The sequence below is a fragment of the Chelon labrosus genome, assembly GCF_963514085.1.
Source record: "Chelon labrosus genome assembly, chromosome: 5".
Taxonomy (NCBI): Eukaryota; Metazoa; Chordata; class Actinopteri; order Mugiliformes; family Mugilidae; genus Chelon; species Chelon labrosus.
The window spans coordinates 10,759,183-10,782,011 of NC_140341.1; the positions used below are offsets into that span (position 1 = coordinate 10,759,183).

Below are 22,829 nucleotides of genomic sequence, written 5' to 3' on the forward strand. Positions count from 1 at the left end.
CACATACACACTATCACGCACACACACACACAGCTCCATTCAGCCAAAACACCCATGGGGGAGAGCGTCTGGTTGCTGGAAATGTCAAACTGCTTTGTCACGTCCAATCTCAGTCAGGGAGGCTAACCACTGCGTGTGCAGAGTGGGCATGTGTGTGTGTATGTTCTGCAAAAACACCCATCCCCAAGGCTTGGAGCTTTATCGGCTCGGGTATTAGCAAGAAACACATTTGTGACAAAAATAAAGAGTGAATTAAGAGGAAGAATTGGAAAGATGCAAGCAGATTTGGCTAGCCAGAGGCGCTCGCAGCCAGTGGTTTAACTTCCCACATTCTTGTGTCAGTCCATGTTCTTGGGAGTTGACGCAGGTCCAATAGTACACTTCTGATCACATGCAACACAGCAGCTGGATACAAAGAGGTAAAACCAAAGAGGACAGCCACATACTACAGCTATGCTAGCTGTATTAATTGAGGGAAAAGACTTAAAAAAGTGGAAGTGGGCGGCTGTGGCTGAATTGTCCTCTAATCACATGGTTGGAGGTTTGATCCCTGCTTCCTCCATAGGCATCCACCTGTCAAAGTGTCGTAGGGCAAGACACTGAACCAGGAGTTGTTGCCAGTGTTAGGGAAGCATGGTGGTTTGAGTATGGATGGCTGAATGGGAAACACTGTGAAGGACTCTTGAATGCTGCTATGGTTGAAAAGCGCAGTGCAAGCACAGACTGGTTACCACGTGTCAGCATGTGTGGTTTGCTATAAATGTGACTCCTTCCAACAACATTTTACAGTGGTAGAACAACCGTTGTCAGGACCACGTAGTGTTTGTTATTTTTTTCAGTTCAGTTGTCCGTCCCTTTTGTCACTTCCTGTTTTATTTTGTAGTGTGAGTCTCATGAAGTCTGTCTTCCTGTCTAGTTCTGTCTCTGATTGCTTTCCCCGCCCTCATGTGTTTCACCTGTGTCTCGTTGTCTCCCTCTCCCTCATGTGTTTAAGCTGTGTTCCCCTCTCCTTCTATGTCAGATCGTCTTTTTGGTTTTCCTGAAGCGTTTGAGCCCTTTTCTTCGAAGTTTTCTCTAGTTGTGACCTTAGCCTGTCTTTTTTACCTGAGTTTTTGCCTGCGGATAATTGTACCTTTGCCAGTATCCCGACTTCCTGGTTTTGACCCTGTTACTGAAATAAACGACCTCCGAGCTTGCCTGATACCTGACTCCTCCTTTTGTCCACCTGGTCTGTACCTGATAACCGTGTTACTTCTGCCTTACCTCAAGTACGTAATAAGAGTTGTGTTCATCAGTCTCGTCTCTTCTTTGAGCGCTCTCCAACAAATAAATCAATGTTTGTCCCCGCCATCAGTCTTTCTTTGTAGATTATAATTCTGTCTTTTGTATCTGGAGCATCAGACACGTTTCTTGGACGCCACTGACTTCACCATACCCTTGTTGCTCTAGGTTATTCCACCTCTATCACTACAAATTACTCCCCTCTTTAGCTCTGGCAAGCAGTAATTTCCGGTTGATGTAAAAGACCTCGCTTTTGATGTCCCATATTTAAAGCTCTGGTATTCTGCAAAATACAGAGAGATTTACCTGGCACGGAAAGCCTTACTCAGCATTTCGTGGACTCATTCGTCAAGGGCTTGAATGCCACAGATGTTCATTTATAAGTTAAAAGTCCTCCACTCTGGCTTTAAAACAGCCAGGAATAAATACTTCACGTAATTAACCCAAACATTTAAAGTTCAGCTGGATTATTTTATCCACTAACGCCATCAGTATCACTTGTTTCTAAAGCACTAAACCTGATTGCAGATCGGGCTTTCTAGACTTTAAAGAGTCTGTACTGTAAGTGCATTCGTGTGTGGGAGGATGGATGGCAGTGGTCCCGTTTTCCTGGGGCGAATTTGATTTTTCCAGCAATGCTGCAAACATTCTTCAACTGTCTTAAAGTCTTCCTCTCGTTTTTCACTTTTCCTTTCAGTCCTTCCTATTGCCAATCTCACATGCAAGTCTTTTTTTAGGGTGAGTGCTTCTACCCACTCACAAGCTGTGCGTTCTGCCATATATGTGCAGTTCAGGGCTGCGATCACATCTGTCACATTGTTTCCAAAAGAATGCATAGTTACCGCGTTTGTCTCGAAGAAGATTGTCTGTTTTGTCTCACTTTTTTCACATTCTTTTATGGCGTGATTGTTTCCATCATGCGATGTTGCTCAGCGCCACAACTATTCCAGGAACAGGAAATTGCATACATTTATTGCCCCTCTCCTTTCTTGTCTCTGGCTGTCTGAATACACGTTGATTCTGCTGCCTGGTTGGATGTTCCTCGCGGTAACTAATGAAAGGCTCCTGATTGCTTTGGATTTCATGCAGTTTAGCTGCTGGACCATTTGATCTGTTTCCACATCTTTATATACAGTATATAGTACAGTCCCAGGTTGGCGCATCCATTGAAAGGATCCACGCTCATGACTCTACCACGTGTATACGCTTGTTCTGTTTTAGAATACCTCATGTCTCATTATTTGTCATTCAATCTGTTCTCAGGGACACTTTCATTATGATACACCGATCAGGCATAACATTATGACCACCTTCCTAATATTGTGTAGGTCTTAAGGCCTTTTTGTGTTATTTCAAATCCACCAATAGAGTTGGACTAATGGATTGTATGTTATATCAAAGTCCATTGTGCTACTGCTAATAATTTGTTTTTATCAAATGTTATTTAGCCTGTTTGCAATATATAAAAGAAACAAATTCAATATATTATTATTCCATTATTCCATTATTAAGTTCACATTGCAACACTACTGCCTAAGCACTATTGCTTTCTGTGTTATTTTCATTGAATGCTTGAAGCAGGAGAGAAAACATGGTGAAAAGTCGTTTCTAAGTGAAGGAAATTAATAGAATAATCTGTCAGTAATAATCGTCTGTCAGTCTCATTGTTACCACCGTATTGCTGTCTGAAAACCAAAATTTTCATCGGACCGTTGGGAAACAAACGCAGAATGGCTTTTTTTTTCTATGCACTTTCTCTTTTTCCCGTCGCGTGCAGTTTACATTGGACACTGCTCTGTTTCCACAGCAACTGATGCGGTCGTCTGTGTTCCACATGTTCATCTTGAGCATGGTCGCCGTGGACGTCATTGTGGCCGCCAGCAACTACTACAAAGGCGAGAACCACCGCAGACACTACGATGAGTTTTACCTGGCGGAGGTGAGATGTTTTCTTATATCCCGCTATTTATTACAATTCCAAATAACCGCCCCAAATCGATTGCATCCGATAGCTTATTATTTAATTACCTATACATGACATTTTCTCAGTAGATGTATTTATCGGGAATCTCTGGGTAATGTTATTGAGTGATTTTAGGGTATGTGTACTAGTTTATAACACATACATGCACATAAACGGTCTGTATTTCTGTGTGTTAATGGGTACTTTATTTTTTCATTATTAGCATATGTGTGGCATTGCTTTGATTTCATCAGTATGCAGGCGGTAGAGTGTGCCCACTTCCCCTCTCTACGTATCTCACACACAGCTGAATGGAGGAGATAAGAAAAGGGGGAGAAAAAAAACATCCATATCATCCAGCCATCGATCTGTCGATTTTTTTCCAATCTGCGAACGCTGGGAGGGGAAAATAGGATATGGAGGCGCTGGGTTTAGAGTTGAATGAGGAAACACCCGTCTTATTGGTGTGCCAATGTTTTTCTCTCCCCCTTACAGTGCCTTCATTGGTATTCAGAGAAGTCCACTCTCATCTGATTTACTCTTAGATAAAGTTTGGAAATCAGAAGAGACAAATTTAGAAGGGAAAGAGGAAAAATCGTTGCAACAGGACCCGAGGTATTGTTTAGCGCCTACTGTAGGTTGAGTCCAAGAGCCTACATTTCCCATAAGGCAACATACTGTACAAGTAATGGTCTTTGACTGGTAAATCATTAAAGTCTTGACGTCATGTTTCTAAAACTGACTTTCCATTGAAAATCCCAACCAAGATTGGAGGCTGCAGTGCACAGTGCATTAGAATGTACAATTCACATTTATCATTAGCAGGTATTAACAGTACTCATCAAGCAGAGTGTTATATTATTAAATATATCATTGGTTTATGATCCTTCAAACTGGGGAATTTAAAGTTTCTTTATGGATCTCAGGCTGGTGTAATTTTTGTCTAATATCCATGTTAAATCATAATATAAAACGTTAAAAGCAACAGATAAATCTAGTGCAGTAAAAGATTAAAGAAGCAGGTCACATTTTTAGCCCAAAGCATAAACGTATTATGTGACTGGAAATACTGTATATACCGACTAGAAGTTGGTTCCAACATTGATATTTATTTTCCTCCTCCCATTCCAGGTGGCCTTTACTGTGTTGTTTGACCTGGAAGCTCTTCTGAAGATCTGGTGTCTCGGTTTCACTGGCTACATCAGCTCCTCTTTGCACAAGTTTGAGTCTCTGCTGGTGGTGGGCACCACGCTGCACATCTACCCCGACCTCTATCACTCACAGTTCACCTACTTCCAGGTATGGATGCACAAGGGAACGCATGCACATTCGCATGCCCTTTGCACAGATGCACGTCTGCACAAACATATTTCAGTCCCGTGCTGAACGTGAAAATGAATCACCAGCAATTTAGGAGCGGAAGCTATGAATCACTTTGTGATGTTTCTTTCCTGTTACTATGCATTAATGAGTTCAAATCAATCATATAACCGTTTTGTGTTTAGAAGCCTTCCTCTTTTCATGTAAAATGCTTTAAATGTACAGCCAACACAAATATTATATGTCGATCCAGCATTGGTGGTCCACAGTATTTTTGCAAACCCTGTTTTCTTCAGCCTTAGTGTGGGTGTGTTGTGACATCTTTCAAAGTGTTTTTCAGGTTATTTCACTTTGCAGTTTTCAGGTTACAAATGTGCATTAAGACCCATGTTGCCACAGCGCCTTGTTGCTCGAACAGAGCCTTTAAATATTAGATTCAGACCAAACGTGAACCCAGTAACCTTTCTGTGGTTCGTATAATGTAGCTCATGGAAGGCTCTGAGGATGATCTGATAGGAAGGGGCTCTTCAATGGGTTTTTAATGAGCCTTGACTATATAAGCTGCTCAGATCCCGTCAGACACTTTCAATAGCTGCCATCCACACATGTGCATAATGCATGAAGACGTTCATTGTAGCCGTAATGCACTAAAAAAATACAACAGACTTGACGTTTCTGTGATAGTTTTGAATTTTTATTTTTTTTGACGTATTGTGTATTACTGCAATTTTCCAAAACATACAGCAGTGCTTCTCTATAAGTATGATTTCCTTCCTTTCAAGCAGTCAATTAATTTTGCCGAGGTTTAAACCTTGCTTCAGGGATGTAACCAATTCCAGGTAGAATGCCTAAACCTTACTGCCCTTTTCCAGGTTACAATACCTTATTTTCTGTGCTGTTTTGAAAAGGTTTATGCTTTTATGTAGTACTATGGTGCATCCACGGGCTTGTGAGGAGCTCTGTTGTCCTAAGACGTTAGCGTTGGTTGCTGAACGGTGTTGTGTTCATGAGCTGTGGAGGGGTTTCAGGAATTTAGGAAACAGTTGAAGTGGATATGGGAGATGTGAATGAAATTGCTAATACTTTAATAGCATTTGCCAGCTAGATCTTTCACTTCTTACCCCGTGTCAATAACTGCAGGTGTACTACTGATCTTGCAGTTTCAGAATGGCATTTGACTTGATACTGAAAACCATTCATCTGTCTTCCTTCCAGCTACATTGTAAAATAGAATCATACCCTGAACACACACAATAATCAAGGGTTCATTGATGCAAAATCTATAACTGCATTTAACACCTTCTTGTCTAAAACTGTCTGGTGTTCAAGTACAAGCAATTGCGTCTCTAATTTTTTTAATAATGATAATACTGTTGGAACCAAACTTTGTCTGTTTTAACAAATACAAGGAACAGGCTCAGATGCGCAGATGGATATCGTATATGTTTTACAGCCTACATAATGTCATTACAATGTTGAGTCACAGCAATGGCCTTGTGTGCTAGCTGTGCACATTCGCTGCACTTTTTCCAAATGCAGTCGGCCTTCTGCTTTTGACTAATGAGCAGATTTTGAGAACGTCTGGGATTTGAGAGCCTTACTTATGCCTCTCTCACTGGAAGTTTCCAATATAAACAGGTGACATTTGGTCACAAGTTTTTATGCAGGAATCTGATGTGTGTCGAGGCATAGCGGAAAGAACCAGGCAAAGCAATATTTGTCTTTTGTTTCTTTTTTTAATTTTTTTTTATTTAGTAGTTATTCAACCAAGGGGTATCGACCAGCTAAAGGTTAGTTTGAGTGTGACAAAATGTCACATGCTTTAGAGCCCTACTTCCAGCTTTGAGACACACACATTATTTTGGCCGAATGATTTTTAAGCAGCACAATAGAACCCACCTTGACACTTGCTCTTTGTGTGTGCACCATTGAAATGACATCAGTAGCAGCACGCTTGAACAATTCAGTCACTTAATTCATTCAGAAAGGAAGGCCATTGTGTAATTTCTGGACCTTTTTACTAGGGATGCTGTGATCCAATTCCAGTTACTGGTATTTGGCCAATATGGGCTTAAAATTCTGGACTGGATATCTGTGACAACGACAATGTGACACACTACGCAATTCAATTTCATGTTAAGCATTGTTTTGTCTTCCAAGAGGCTGCAGCCAGAAGGGCTCACAGACAACACAGCTGGAGAGCCATTCTCTGAGTGTCGTTTCTGGTTAATCATTGATATTAGACACACAATATTCTTTGGGGAACAAAAACATGGTTTCGCTCACAGCCAGCAGCTGGAGCTCTGTTTGAAATAGCCTCAAGTAAAAGTGATTTGTTTCACATATTTTAAGATTGTTGCTCATGTTATGTCATTTAGGTGTAATTGAAATAGTAAAACAAAAAAATGTAATGTAGATACGCAAACAGCAAAGAGACCCTAAGTAAATAAAATACACCATATATACACCGATCAGCCACAACATTAAAACCACTGACAAGAGAAGTGAATAATATTGACCATAATGTGACAATCCAATGTTCTGCTGGGAAACTTTTGGACCTGGCATTCATTCATGTGGATCTTACTCAGACATGTACCACCCACCTAGACCAAACCAGGCACCCCAACCCTATAGCAATGACACTCCTTGATGGCAGCAGCTATCACCAGCAGGATGCAGCCTGACACAAACACACACTCAGAAGTGGTTTAGGAACAACTAAAAAAAAAAAACGTGAAAAACATCATAAGATGTTGACCTGGCCTCCAAATTCACAAGATCTGAAACTGATCAAGTATCTGTGGGACGATCCACAGAGGCCCCTCCCCTCAGGGAGGACGGGTGCTCGGTTCAGACTGTGTATAATAATGGACAAACTCTGTGAAGCTTGGTGTGGTGGCTCCGGCCTTTGCTGTCAATCCCGAAATGGGCAAAGAGACGCCTTGGCAGACAGCTAGTGACCTGTGACGGCGCCCGCCTGTCACTGAAAGCTGTCGCACCCTTAATTAAGCATAACTTGTTTAATCTTTAATGCAATTTAAACGTCTAAGTGATACAGTTGTCATGAACGGAGCAATCACTGTAAACATGTCTGTTTCTGCTGTAAAGTCGGGCATTTTAACGTAAAGGTCTTTGGGGACTGACTTTCAGTACAATCTGGAGTTTAAAGTAGTATCTTTCGATCCCATCTGTCCGTCATGCTGTGAGCATTGTTACAGTATTTATTCACTATATGTTTCCTTGTAGACCCGTATTCTGTGTCTTTCCTCTTTCCTCAGGGAACGGGAGATAGCCATTCATTTGGTTTAGCGTGGGGTTTTAAAAGAAAAATCTTTGGCCAGTGGCATCACATAGAGGGGCTCAATCAATAGCTACTCTCTGGATCCCCGATCAAAGCCTGACCAAGATACATTACCTTTTGCGGTTTGTTGTCACCACAAGCAATTTAGTGACTGAGCCCATTGACGGAGCACAGTATCACCACGGTGTAGCCACTGGATCAAGATCAATGCTCTTTCTCTTAAAATCAATGTATAATCGATACGCCACTATGTTTGCTTTTGATAACTCTGGTATTTATTTTCGACTAAAATACCTCCATTGTCTTTGGAAACTATGGATCCTATGGACTAGAGTATGAACTTTTTCACAAAACTCTCACAAGCAGCAGCCTTACACTCGCATTTTTTTTTCCTTTCCTGCAGGTGCTACGCGTGGTGCGTTTGATAAAGATTTCCCCAGCTCTGGAGGACTTTGTCTACAAGATATTTGGTCCAGGTAAAAAACTAGGCAGCCTGGTGGTGTTCACAGCTAGCCTACTTATTGTCATGTCGGCCATCAGCTTGCAGATGTTCTGCTTTGTGGAGGAGCTGGACCACTTCACCACTTTCCCCAGGGTAAGCAACCCCTTCACACCCACCCTGTCACCAAGATTGGTTGAAAACGCAGATTATAATCATTTCTTTGCATTTTTGCCTGATTTACAATTGTACACCAATGAACGAACCTTGAATTTTCATGCAATCTCAGTTTGATATATAAAGGTGTGTAGCCTTTTTCTCTAAAAAACAAAAACAAAACAAAAAAACACGCTAGGGAGTGCTTAATGATGGTGCTTTATCAAACAAATGCTGCCGTCCTGCCCATTGGTTTTGTTTCTATGACAACACTATCACGAAAATATAACGGCACTCACCAGAACGTTCATCGTCTGCTCCAGCAAATGGACTTCTATCGCTTTTGTTGTGGTAATTTCTGTCTGACACAGCCACGGCCAGGATAAGCTTCTCCTCCATGTTCCTGGCTGCCGTGGTGACGAATCAAACCAACATGATTGATAGCCTGAAAAACAGATGCAGTTACGGCACCTGGAAAGAAGTTTTCAATCAGAAGAGCTAGGAGGGTTTGCGGAAAAAGCACCCTTAAAAAAAAACATAAAAATGCCGTGCAGTAAGGCAGCAACCTAAGAAAAACACTGGCACTTACAAAAATGCTGCATTGACACCGTATCAAACCAGTAAACCTTCTAAAATGTTAGCAACTGGATGTTTATTGTCAACGAAACACAAAGTGTGCAATAAACTGAAAGATTTGGGTGTCTGAAATACACTAAATGGAAATTTAGAAAGTTCAATCGGGTACAAAAGGACACCTTTGACAATTAATAAGCAGGCCTGCAGATGCTGATGATGGGTCGACAGATGTGCTATTTCCTTTGATTTCTAAGCGCTCCTGAGCTCCTCGCTCTCTCATTACCAACATCTTTCCATCCTCTGTTTTTTTCCCTCTCCCTTCCAACATTTCACTGATCTCAGGCACAGCGGGACATGAAGGGCTCCTCGTAAACAGATGCCACTTGTATGCTGTGTTAGCCGTCCCTCTCTCATTTTCTCTCTGCTGTTGCTTCTGTTTCGCGCGCACGAATCTGCACCCGGACGCATCATAGTTAATGATGTTTGGCTGCGTTCCCTATGGGCAGACCTGTTGCTAGGTTTATCTTTATCCGCAGTGACTCGGACATGGTGGCGGGCGGGTGGGTGGGGCCGGCTGGGTTGGGGAGGCTGCTGTCTGGAAGAGAGATGCTAAGAAGAAAGTGCGTGCGTGCCATTTGACTCCAGGGGCCACTGTGTCGCAGCTGTCTCATCCCTACACCTTCATTTGACCTCTACCAAGTACATGAGAGGACGGCAGAACACAGTCCCTCACTTCTTCTCTTCTCTCCTTTGCTTATGTTTTAAAAAATCCCACTCGAAAGCAGGTGGAAGATGGTCTGAAGGGGATACATGCATCAGCCGTGTGATATTTGCTCTCCTGTGAAAAAGCATGTTTCAAATGTCAAATCTGTCGGCCTCTCCGTGCAATTTTCAGTCCTGTCTCTGTCTTTCCTTCCCTCCCTGCTTCCACTTGTGCACTCTGTTGTTCCCTTTAGCCTTTAGCCTCTCTCACTTTCTCTTATCCTTTGCTTTCCTCCCTTTAGGCATTCATGTCCATGTTCCAGATCCTGACCCAGGAGGGCTGGGTAGATGTCATGGACCAGACTCTGGTGGCTGTAGGTCTTATGTGGGCTCCAGTAGTGGCCATTTACTTCATCCTCTACCATCTGTTCGCTACCCTGGTGAGGAACGCACTGCGCTGCTTTAGTTGGATTTGTCAAACCAGTTGAAGAGGCAATTCATTCTGTGCTGTTAGGACATTATATATGTATGGTATAGTATTTTATTCAAGCTTCTCTTATATTTGTCAGCAAAACGATTAGGGGACAAAAGTGGCAAAAGGATACATGAATTTCTTTCTTAATGCATTCATTTAGAGCCCTGCCCCTTCATTGTTCTCTCAAGTGGCACATCTAATCACAGTTAATCAGACTTACAGGCGTAAGAAATGCTGACATTTCAGTGTTTGGCCTTCTGATACGGGGAGCCATCAGACAGCACGGATAGTCTCAGGATGACTCATGCCTCACTCCAGACAGGAAGGATGTTTTCTTGGACAGAACAAGCAACAAATACAATCAGGGAGCGGACTTTTGTACTTCGGAAAAGTCCTATTTTTATGATTATGGTAATAATGACATTAAAGCAAGGTGACGTGTTCACAAACATTCTTTCGCACTGCCTCCTGTTACATTTTAGATTCTGCTCAGTCTTTTTGTGGCTGTTATCTTGGACAATCTGGAGCTTGATGAGGACTTGAAGAAGCTAAAACAGGTAAGCTCATGTAACACTCAGGTTCATTCTAAGACACTTGAAAGTAGTCACTGACTTCTACAAGTAGTTCAGTTATTATATATAAGTATTGTCAGTAGTTGTATGCATGAATAATTCTGGTCGCAATGTCACATCTTGCAACTTTCACCACATGATCCCAGTTTCAGCGCAGTCAAATACAGTAAGTACAGACCAGTTCACAAATGTTTTGATGACATTCTTGGGCAGTTTGTGTCGCTGAACACAATGCTGCAACTGCAAGGCCTAATTTTCTCCTGTTCATGTCACTATATACCAACGGTTAAGAGAAATTTGATGTGCTTTCTAGACATTTCATGTTTTCCAAAGAGTATAGAGAGAATAATCCTGACTAATGACAGCTAAACAAGTGATGTGTATATGCTGTGTGAACTCCAGGACCATTTGTCTGTTCTAGAAAGGAGGACAATGGAAAACTGGCTTTTTTGCCAGTTTTCCACCAATTAAAGAAAAATGATTTCTTTCTCAATCCTTCATGGTCTTTCCAGGCTACAGCAAACAAAGCTGAACTGGTGATGTGGCCTGGCTATGTTACCGTGATTTGGTGGTCAAATCGTAACGCTCCTGTGTTTTGTCATGTCAAAGCGTTGTGCTGTATGTCCGGGAGACACTTTCAGCTTTGTAAGCAGATTTTTAGAGTTGTGTGGTTTCATGGTCGTTAAAAAGAAATTCAGCCGTTTTTGAAAAGTAATCAATGTCAGAATTCCATTTGAGGGCAGCAATTGTTTCAGTATGTTGCTGTGAACAATATAACTCTCATTATGTACTGGAGTCTTTTACTGTTTATGTTGGTGTACGCGACCTGCTTCAGATGGTTGGTTGCTGTGATTCAAATAACTTGGTAAGATATCCTGATTCTTGTATTTTTAGTTGTGTTTAATATTCATACAGACTGCTGATTCTAGCCTCTTAAAACAAAGAAGTGCCATCAGGATCAACCAAACTCTTATTTTTTAAGGCTAATTGCCCTTAATGGCTTGGTAAAAGCATAGACTGTATAAAGATGGAAGGCGGAACAGCTCCTCAGAAGTGAAGCCATAGCAAGTAGAGCTCCCCCTGGTGACTGGCTGCAGTATATGTCATAAGCTCCACCTCCTCCATGTTAGTACTTGGACCGAACTAAAACACTAAAATCCACGTCAACATTATTTTTTCGAGGACGGTATCTGTCAATTTAGGCAGTTAATATAATGCTGATGCATACTCAAGTGTCCATTTTTTGGATAAGTTTCGTTTTAGTTAATTATTTGACGCTGTAGTAACATGATGTGATATCATGATGACTACCAGTTGCCATGCCAACTGCTCTTTGAAGCGCGAGAGTTGGAAAAAATAAAAATAAAACAATTAATACAGTGTATAATCCAACATTTCTTTGTAACTGTTGGAGATAGAGCAGAGCGCAGTATTAATTAAACAAGAACGCGAGTGAGTCTGGCGGAAGTGTGGTCTTCGATAACGCAGATCCGCGTGTCTCCACTCTCGGACCGTACTACGCAGACTCTGGCTACACAGTCAATGGTGTGGAGATATACTGAACAACTCCACTGGGCCAACAGTCACTTTTCTTTTTTTTACTTTTTTTTACTTTGATCCTTTGACTTTGAACACCTTCAGCATACATTCTTCTTGGATTTAGAAAGTCAGTTTGGCCAATGCAATGAAGTGTGGACATGTTGTCCATATTATATGCAGACAATGGTGTGGAGATATACAGCTCCACTGGGGCCGATAGTCACTTTTCTTTTTATACTTTTTTTTGCTTGCATCCTTTAACTTTGAGCGCCTACAGCACACATTCTTCTTGGATTTAGGAAGTCAGAATGGGTGTGATTTACAAAATTGCCCTTTCATTAATCACAGCAAAATGGACTAAACCACTTAGACATTAAGGTGAGTAAGTATTCCTGTACAAAACCTCCAATTTATTACACATTCTGACCAGAATAATTTGAATACGAAGCACACAATGCACTACGTTTTAAAAAGCGACATTTTCTCCCTCTCTGCGTGATCTGAAGGGCTTTCTGATTGGTGTGATGCTTGACATTTCTGCTTGTTTTTGCTGCTGCATAGAAAAAATATGTAATAATAATTATATGCCCACTTCTGAGTAATTTCTTCCCTCTTACCTATTTGGGGATCTACTCCAGGTGATTGAGTAAATAACTAAATAATAAAAAAAAAAAAGGAATGGCACTGTACATCGGCCTTGATGCTGGTCACTGAACAATGGGTGGTCTTTAATAAGTAGTTTCTGTCATCGAATGCAAATTAAGTACAGTGGCGGAAACGCTAACTTCTCTAGGGTAATTGCACGAATGCTCACCTGTTGTTACTGTTTGCATCCGTACAATGCATTAACAAATGTTAATTCATCTATAGGATGGTCGACTGGAACCGCGTCATGCACACTGCGCGCTGTTTGCCCTCATAAATGGCAGGCAGGCAGGTCTCAGCCTGCTTGGACAGGTTATTTCCCACCCACGGCTGAGTGATTAGGTGCAGCGACTGTAAAATTGCCTATTTTACAGGTGCTTCAATCATGGATACAGGGGTGACTATAAATAAACCGTAGATGGTAATCACCCTCCCACAAGAGAAAGCTTCTGCAAACATTTGGCAAGAGCCCAATGACATGTCCAGCCTATCTATAAGAAATACACATGTGGCCCGTGAGGGATGAGAAACCAATTACAGTGCACGCGATGAATCATTTTCGCCTGCCGCTTGATGAATGACTTCGTTGACTCTCTAATGTTTGTTATTTATCATCAGCGTGGCTTCATGGCGAGCTCTTTAAAAAAGAAACAAATGGCCGCACAAAGAAATTGCCGAACTATATCTCTTTTCGGCTCAAGAGTGTTTTTGTTCCAGTGAGCGTCGTTATTATGCAATGGATACCGATCAATATTTAGAGTGAAGGTGTGACGCAAAAAAAAAAAAAAGAAAACACTTGTGTGTTCACTTCCCCGGGACATTTTTAATCCTTTCTTCTTCACAGTTCATGGAGCACACTTGACAGTTGCTGTGTTCAAATTAATTGGAAATAATGGAACAACAAATTGAAGCAGAATAAACTATTCAAGGAGTGAGTTCATGCAAATCATAGTATTTTTCTCTTGTATATTATTTGAATTCATTCATATCAAACAGGGCTACGTGTGTGTGTGTGTGTGTGTGTGTGTGTTTTCAGGGCCATAGGTTTCTCTGGTGGCACCTGGCTCGTAATTGGCGGCGTAAATAATAAATAAGCGGGTTACATTTAGTGGAAAACGGAATATTGTGTTTGCAATTTCTAAGCAGGAAACTGTGTTTTTGAACGTAGCTGGTGACAGCGAATCTCCCCCGCCGTCATGCTCCATGTGTGTCAGTCATATCAGTTGAAAAACATGTCAGCTCCCCTTAGACGCCATTGTGTTTTCCATCCGCCTGTGAAAAATGTCAGGCATCCAGGACGTGTGTGGTTGCAGGCTGGCCAGCAGTATCTTTGTGTGCTTTTCGAAAGGCTTCACCTTCACGGCCCAACTATGCACGACGCCTTGTTTCCTATACAAGTCAATGGCATGTTCTATATAACATTGGCATGTCCTATTAATCATTGTCAGCATGTGCGTTTTTTTGTTTCTCAGTGTGATTTAACACTGATGTAACGTAAAGTTCTTCGCAGTCTTCTTCTGCTCGTTAACTTCAGGGAGCACTGGCTGGCTACCTTTTCCCTGAACCCTTTCCTGCAGATATTAACAATGTTGTTAAGTCAGCTAAAAATTTTGACTGCCTCGTCTTGGGAATTTTACTTTCAAGCATCATAGGTCAGCAGCATCCTGTTTGAAGCAGACCCGTGTTACTGCAGCGTCAGTAGAAGAATATAGACAAGGAAATACCTTTGAGTCCTAATGTATAAGGAAACACACGCCCAAGAGGCCAAACAGTCTGTTTTGCAGTTGGCATGCGAATCTCCTCGTGACTGAGAGTTGAGAATAGAACTAATGCTTTTAACAACTCCATAAAAGTATAGCAACTGTGACATACTGCGACATAAACATAAACATTCTGTAGGCTCTATAAGCCCATACTTTAACAGCTGTTACTTTGAGCTTCAACTGTGTGAAAGTAGCGGCTCTTCCCCCTAACTCCCACCTATTTACTAAAATTTGCTCCATTGCTGCTTTATATCTGTGCTCAGCGGAGCGTTAATGAAGTAAATCAGAATGGATGGAGTTGCCAGGCAACACTTTTTGGTCATGTCCCTCCGTCTATTAACTGTCGGCGTGTCCACGTGCGTTTTGTGTGGGTGCGCGAGGCAGCGGGACTGCTGCGCCTGGCCGTGCTGCTGATTTGATAGTGACATCATCAATAAGGCGTGTAGGTGAAAACATCTGTCATCGTTTGTATGTTGATTGCAGCCAGGCCTTTCAGGGCAATGACTTGCATCTGTCAGCCTCAACAGACCATTCGTCCTGATTTGAGTTTTTCATCCGAGAGTCGGAGCCAGAAGCGCAGAGGCTTGTGAGCGCTGCGAGTCGCGCTGTGATCAAGCACGTCAGCCGCTCTCTGCTGCAATGTCAGGTTGCTTTAATGTTGCATGAGCCGTTCGACCGTCCTGAATAACTGCGTTGAAAAGGAATTACACTTATTAGCTTTCAACGTATCTGCAAATCTCCCCACACACGGGTACACGCGTGCACACGGGAACACACATGTACACATAAAGAGATCATTAATAAAGAGAGTAAGCAGGGCTGCAGCTAATGGACAACTGGTTTATTTCTACATACTGATGAGCCGGGAGCACAGACGTAGCAGCGATTTCCTCGTGCCTCATGCACATATGTGTGTGTACGCCCGTGCATTTCCACCTCATCAGTGTTGATTAGGATAATGCATTTACTGCGTGAAATTAGGTTTGCTAGAAAATTTTAATGAAATGCAGCTCGAGACAGGAGAAAGGTAGGCAGCAGAGGAAAACAGAAGTGAAGGGAGGAAGTGGACTGCCCCTCCTACACAGATATAAACACACACACACAGACACACACACATATACACACATAAACAATTGCCTTATCAACCTCCCAGGTGTTTTTGCACATAGCTGATGTGAAACTTGTGAGACTGCCAAACAACTCATTAAATCATTTATTTATAATATTCAGCAGAAATAAATTTGAAACTCAGAAAGGGTAATCTTTAGGTTAGTTTGTGTTGTGTACTTGTCTTATTGCAATTCCAGTGAAGCCACAGTGAAAGCTTAACACATTTGCACAAAGTCCTAACATAAATATCCACTACTGTATATGTACACCGATCAGGCATAACATTATGACCACTGATAGGAGAACTAAATAACATTGACCATCTTGCGACAATGTAATGTTTTGCTGGGAAACTTTTGGACCTGGCATTCGTGTGGATGTTACTTAGACATGTAGCACCCACCTAGACCAGACCAGGCACCTCCACCCCATAGCAATGACACTCCTTGATGGCAGCAGACATCCCCAGCAGGATGCAGCCTGACACAGACACACACACAAACACACTTTAGGAACAACTAAAAAAAAAACATGAGAAACAGCACAACATGACCTGGCCTCTAAATCCACTAGACCCCAAACTGATCAAGTATCTGTGGGATGATCCACAGAGGCCCCTCCCCTCAACCCATAGGACCCAAAGGCCCCCACTAACAACATCCTGTTGCCAGACACCACCACCTGATGAGTCACAACTGTTTTAGAGACACAAGGGAGACCTACACAATATTAGGAAGGGGGTCATAATGTTATGCATGATTGCTGTATCTACACAATGTTTTTAGTCCTGTTTCTAAATTTTTGACTGAGTGACAGTCTAGGAATGACAGAAAGTCATGTATGCAAGACATCTACTGAGGCCACTGATGGAATACCATGTTTATGGTGACATCTGTACTAGATTGATGTTAAACTACTTTCTTTTCCGAGAATAAATGCAAGGAATGTTTTTTTTTTTTTCTTGTAGCAGATCATTAGTTATTTTATTAGACAAACCCTACACAGCGACTTCTAAACCGACCTTTTAAGTCAGAGGCAGGGAAGAATGAGCAAACGGCTATGTGTGTTTTGAATCACAAATTAATCTGTTGGACATTGTTGCTGCCTGTTTTAGCTCTACCCTTGTGTACACTGTCACACGGTGGTGGACTTTGTGATGGGAGAGACCGATAGCCCACCATCTTAACAGATCATTCCTGGCCACAGAGCAACGCAGAACCAGGGGGAGATGCAGAGAAAGGGGAGAATGTTTATCCCGTGCCGCAAGGTATCAGACAAATAGAAAAAGGTGTTTACCCCTAAGGGCAGTGATGATGATGATGATGATAATGTGTGCGCATGGTACGAATTGTCAGCAGTGATAAATCTGCGTGCGTGTTTTTTGCCCACACGCTGATTTATTTATTTTATTTTTTTTTGCATATCTCCGTGTGTGTTTGTGCGAGAGCAGAAATGTCTGGCAATCAAACAGGTCCTCGGGCCAGGTAGATGAGTCATGAGGAACACATTTGGGAAATTGCTAAAAAGGAGCAAGTAAAAGCTAGCGAGAGAATGGGGGGAAACTAAAAGCGTTACCATGTTCCCTTCATTAACTGTCTGTGTACATATGCAGACAAATCCACATTTGAATTCTTATCACACTGAGTTCTCATTCTGTCGTTTGACATTTTCTCTTTCTGTCTTCCCAAATGTGCCAGGTTTTTATGAGAAAGTAGGAGAGGTGTAGTTCTGTGCGAATCAGGCTGGGGCTTTGTACTGTGCTTATTTTATCTGACAAAGTTTCAGAGCCAAATAGGCAGATATTAGCTTTTTGCACGTAATATGCACGTAGGTATCAGCATGTTATTGTAAGTGCGTTGGTCACAATGGCTTAAAAAGCAAATTATCACCTAACATCTTGTTTTTGCTGCAGTAATGTAGAGGTGCACAACAGGATGCGTTCAGCACAGTGTCATATAACTGCGGGGTTGTTATTAGGTTCCGCTCTTGTCACTGGAATTTCTTTAAATTGTCAAAGAAGAAAAACAAATGTAAGAGAATAACTTAAAGCCACAGCGCGGCAACATTTGTCTCCCCCTTTTGGCAGAGTAATTTCACAAGCATTGTCAGTGAATTTCCTTCCTTCTTTCTGTGCTCTCCAACAAATAATCTCTGTTTCTCCTCACCACCAGTACCAATGATTTTCTTTTTAATCCTTTATTCCTTCCTCTGCACAAAGTTTCTTTTTTAACTTGAAGTTCAGAAACTTTTTTTTTTTTTTCTTTTTTGGATGCTTCCTGGGTTTTATATCTTCCGGAGAATTCACAGAACCCAAGTTACATTCATAACTCTCGTTTCTCCACAATACATTCTGCCATACTCCTAGGTGCTGTAGTCGATTTCCTCTCTCTCGCTACAGTTGCTCCCCTCTTCAGCTCTGGCAACCAGTCACTGGTGTTTGGCGTATCATCGTGTTAACATCCCAACTGAAAATTGATTTAAAACTCGAGGGTGCTACAATCTGTTTGGCGACCGTGACGTTAAAAGTCCGCCACTATAGCTTTAACCTTTGACAATCCTAGCTTCTTGCTGCTCTGGTATTTCACACTCTTATGCATCATTATATGTACCGTAAACAGCATGGGTCAAGGATACAGTATCAACCTGTGTTTTATCAGGAAGGGAAGGTGCAGCAATCAAAGCAGAACAACTGCAAAAAGGAGAATTCTGTTTTGGTTCATAAGAGGACACCGTCTTATAGATTAAATTCTTTTTACGTTTTGCAACCTGAGCCCTTGAACTGTGTTCATGTGTATTAAGTACCCAGTAGCCTCCGGCCTTCATTGTCTTTTCGTACCAGAATTGCCTTCGGGAAGGATTTCTCTCATATACACAGACTGGAGGAAAATCGCTGCAGTATATATAAGATTCCCACATTATCTGACCATGTGAGGTTCAGTTAAAAGCTGCAGAGTTGAATAAACATGTGCTGTTATTCACGGCTCCTACCATCTAACCATACTGCCATCTAGTGCAAGGCATACACATGCAAAATTCGAATTATAGCCCGTTATTCTTCAAGGATTTATGGCATGACTATACAAATGGATACATGTGCATTTATAATTGTGCGTCTCTGTAGAGGCCTACGCGGGCATCTGTTGTGGTTTGACAGATGATGATATATGACTACCCTCTGAGATCCCCAAGATATCATCAGTTCACCACCAGATGTACATCCTTAAAGAAACTCTGTGGGGACTTGAAGAGACCACAGGCCGCTGGTGTGTTGTGGCATATAGTTAATTACACTGCTGTCCCGAGTGTGTCAGGGCTGTCAGAATTGGTACGGAGCCATGGCGCTGACAGTGTGTGGTCGTCAGTTGAGCTGCATCCGTCGTCTTGTTCCATATTTGTCAGATGGGTAAAGTATGGTTTGGCATTGACAGGGAGACATCAAACAGGGAAGGAGAGGAAGATGTAGGAGGAGATAAACATGTTGGAGGGGAGGGAGAGGAAGGAAAACAAGGGAAACATAGATGTTTTCATGGGGTTTAAATCAGGTATAGGATGGATTTTCACTCTTCCACAGCTGTGACAGGATATAATGCCACCGTGGCAATAGAAATAGAGTATAGTAAGACCTCTGTGCATTCCCCTCTGCTCTCAGAATCAGCTTCACAAAATACCCAACACTGAATATGCATTTTGTTCGGGAGACTTCAGTTTGATCAAACGTGTTATGGGGTGAGTGTGTTAAGGCTTCCCACCAAGGATTTCATTATTTATGAATTAAACTAAAAGCCTGTCCTCCATTTACGTGATTTAATAGACCAAGGACTTATTTGGGGATTTAGTGGAGGAGAAGAAAAGGCGAGGAAGACCGAGGGAGCCGGGAAGAAAAGAGCATATCCCTTGGAGAATCCCAATACAATGTGTTCTTATCTTTTCAATGTCACTTTCAGTTTTCTATTGGAAGACACTCCAGGCTCCGCGCCCCTGCCCTGTTCTAAAACTAGCATCAGCACACGCTATAAATCACTCAAGTCTTGACACGTGCGTGAAATAGTTCTGAAAAAGACGAATTGTAGGTCTTTTTTTTTTTTTTTTAAGGATTTTCTATGTTTGCTCTGGGATGTAATCACACAATATCCTCAGATCACTAAAATATAGGATGACAAGGGAGACTACTAAGTTGTTTAGCCTAATTTCGTTCTCAGATATGTTTAGCGTAATGTCTCGGTTAAGTACCTGTTAGAAAACCACATTTTTAGGCATGGGCAGCATGTTTTAACACCAGGATTTACACAAACAACACTCAATGTTGCATTTAAGCAGTCATTTTAGCCTTTATTGTGTCCAGTGAAGGCAGGCAGGAAACATGGGGTAAGAGAAGGGAGTGAAATCCATCAAATCTGCCAAACTGGGCATGTTGTGACTGCATGGTGTGAGCCTTAACAACTACATGTACTGTAGGTTATCAGAATATTCCCCAACAACAACTCAAGACCTGCAACCAAAGCCACACAGCTGAAAATAATATAGTTTGGGTTACTGATATAAGAGCATTAATGGCACATGCAGTTGTTTTTGGTGTTGGGGGTGGCTATTAGAAGTTTATGGGCTGTGTGGCTTTACAGCAGCTCCTCAGCACGGCTCATTACACAGCTAATGTGAGGAGACGGTGACCCTGCTAACTCGAGCTCCTTCTTCTGGGTATTACAGCTGGACTGGCCCCTAGGCCTGGGGAAGACTGTGACGGAATGTGGAGTGCAAATGTGTTATCATGTATTACAGGGGCCGCACGTGTTTTGAGACGTTTTGATATCCGCTCACATCACGGATAAAACCGTCGAGGAGGGATTCATAGAGAAACGCGCTACATGTTGTTTCTTCTTGCCAGTAGGTATGTGACACTGATGCGCTGAATAATGAATAACACGGCATGTAAGGCTGTGCATTAGCACTGAAACGCGGGGCCTATGATCACACACGTGCACACACTGTCGCACATGCACAGCTGTTGTCTGGTGAATGGCAGGCTGTGACTGCTGAATGGTAAAACGCAGAAGACGTACGTATGTACTCCCACAGGCGTTCGACGGGCGTGTGTGGGCAGCAGCTCTGTGGGCGGCTGTTCATCAATTTGCCATTGTTCCACGGGTTACTCTCGCAAATATTCGTACTCCGTGTTTGTGTGTCTCGGAAGCATTTTCAGAAGACCGCTACTTTCGCGTACACGTGTGCCCGTCTGAGTCAGTAATTAGTGTTTATGCTCTTTTGTTCCAAGTTGCACTAACAGCCAGAATGCTTGTGAGAAATGCAAGATTCTGACAATCTTTGTTCTGCAATGCAATGTATTTCATTTTGTTTTCAAGCAGTTGAAAGCAGCTGATGGATTTTCTTCTTCTTATTGAATGTCTTTAAAGGTAGCTAAGACGAACCTTTTCCAGCCTCTATAGCACTTTAGTAAGTGCAAGAGAAATGCAGTAAACTTCATCACTGATAAGTCTGGGCTCTTAGATCCAGCGTGCTCTACCTCTGCATTTAAGGATTTTAAAGTATTAGTACCGGATAGAATTATAAATAGTGTTGTTATTCAGGGTTTTATGTCTTTGTCCAAGCAAAAGACATTTTCAAAAGTGTTTACTCCCAATTGGTTTTCACTCTGTCAGACCTTTCAGCCTCTTGTTCATGACCATTTTGATCCTGACTACTTTTATCTTCTCCCCCAAAGCTCTCCCTGAACTATGGCTATAACCGAATTTAGTCTAATGCTAATGGTCTGTATTAGGTTTCCTCCTCTCGAGGAACCTGTGGAAATCCCGGATGGAAAGTTCCTTAGTTCAGCGGAGCCTGAAATTGGCTTGAATGGAGGGGGAAGCAGTGGCAAGTCACCTGAATGGGTCTCAAGGCCAAACGCATTAGTCTTGGCTCCATTGTTGCACCGCCGTACACTAAATCTCATCAGCGGCTGACCGAGTAGTAGTTTTGATTTATCAGACATTCACTGTGACACGGAGAGAAAAACTGAGCCGCGTTTTTTTACCTACACACGTGAATCCAGACATACAGTACAGGTGGAATGCACATACTACACACTTGTCACATGTGTTACACATATACACCCTCAATGCTTATTCTTTAAGGCTTAAACATAATGGATCTTTGCTTTCGAGCTGTAAGTATGACACCGATACATCCTCCCTCTATTAAGTTAAATGTACTTGTTCCATGCAGCTGATACAGAGCAAGGTTAACATTTATTTGTATTTGTCTTCAGACGAAGAATAAATTGGGCAACCTTTTCGCTTTGCTTGTGTTGCAGCTACCCTGAGGAGACTTATTGACCTTTTAGCTGCTAACTTCCACACTCTTCACCAGCCTATTAACTAACTTGATGCTGTTTTTCTTTTCTGTGCAGCTACTACACAGTCAGTTAGAGATTTCTTGGCTTGATGAGCGCACAAGACAAACCAAATCCCAAAGTTCTGGCGTGTAACAGCAAAACAAACAGCTGAAACGTGCTAAGATACTGCTAAATGATATTGATCATCACCGTTTTAAGTGCACTGACAGATAGAGAATACATACAAATGAACACACAAATGTTTATCTGCATATCATACCGGAGACGGTTTCGGTTATACGAATAACCAATGATTAACAGGCAACAGATTTTGCCTAGAAACACTCTGTTCCTGCATTCTTGCTTCTCCGTGTCCGCTTTATTGATTCTATGTATTGAACAGACTAAAGGTCCTCTGTATATGTACAGTTATTAGTGATCTATTGGTGCACCCACTCACCAGGTGAACCTTTTACGGAACAGCCTTACACAGTGTCAATAACTAAGGAAACCATATATTACTGTAGCTGAAAACCATGCCCTCTGAACTAGTCCTTCCCCAAACACAGGAGTCTAGATGGTCCATGGTACAGTGGATTTGTTTTTCCCAGGGTAAATTCTAATTAAATCCAGTGCACCATTTGCTTTTTTATCTC

The 22,829-nt window shown here is 42.0% G+C and overlaps 1 protein-coding gene across 1 annotated transcript in view; it reads left to right on the forward strand.

Moving 5' to 3' along the window:
* Positions 1–22,829, forward strand: part of nalcn (sodium leak channel, non-selective) — a 60,774-nt gene that overhangs the window by 19,591 nt on the left and 18,354 nt on the right. The window contains exons 11-15 of the mRNA XM_084544311.1: positions 3,089–3,220; positions 4,376–4,543; positions 8,272–8,463; positions 10,044–10,181; positions 10,699–10,773. Of these exons, the coding sequence (XP_084400437.1) occupies positions 3,089–3,220; positions 4,376–4,543; positions 8,272–8,463; positions 10,044–10,181; positions 10,699–10,773 (705 nt within the window). The remainder of the gene's footprint in view (positions 1–3,088; positions 3,221–4,375; positions 4,544–8,271; positions 8,464–10,043; positions 10,182–10,698; positions 10,774–22,829) is intronic.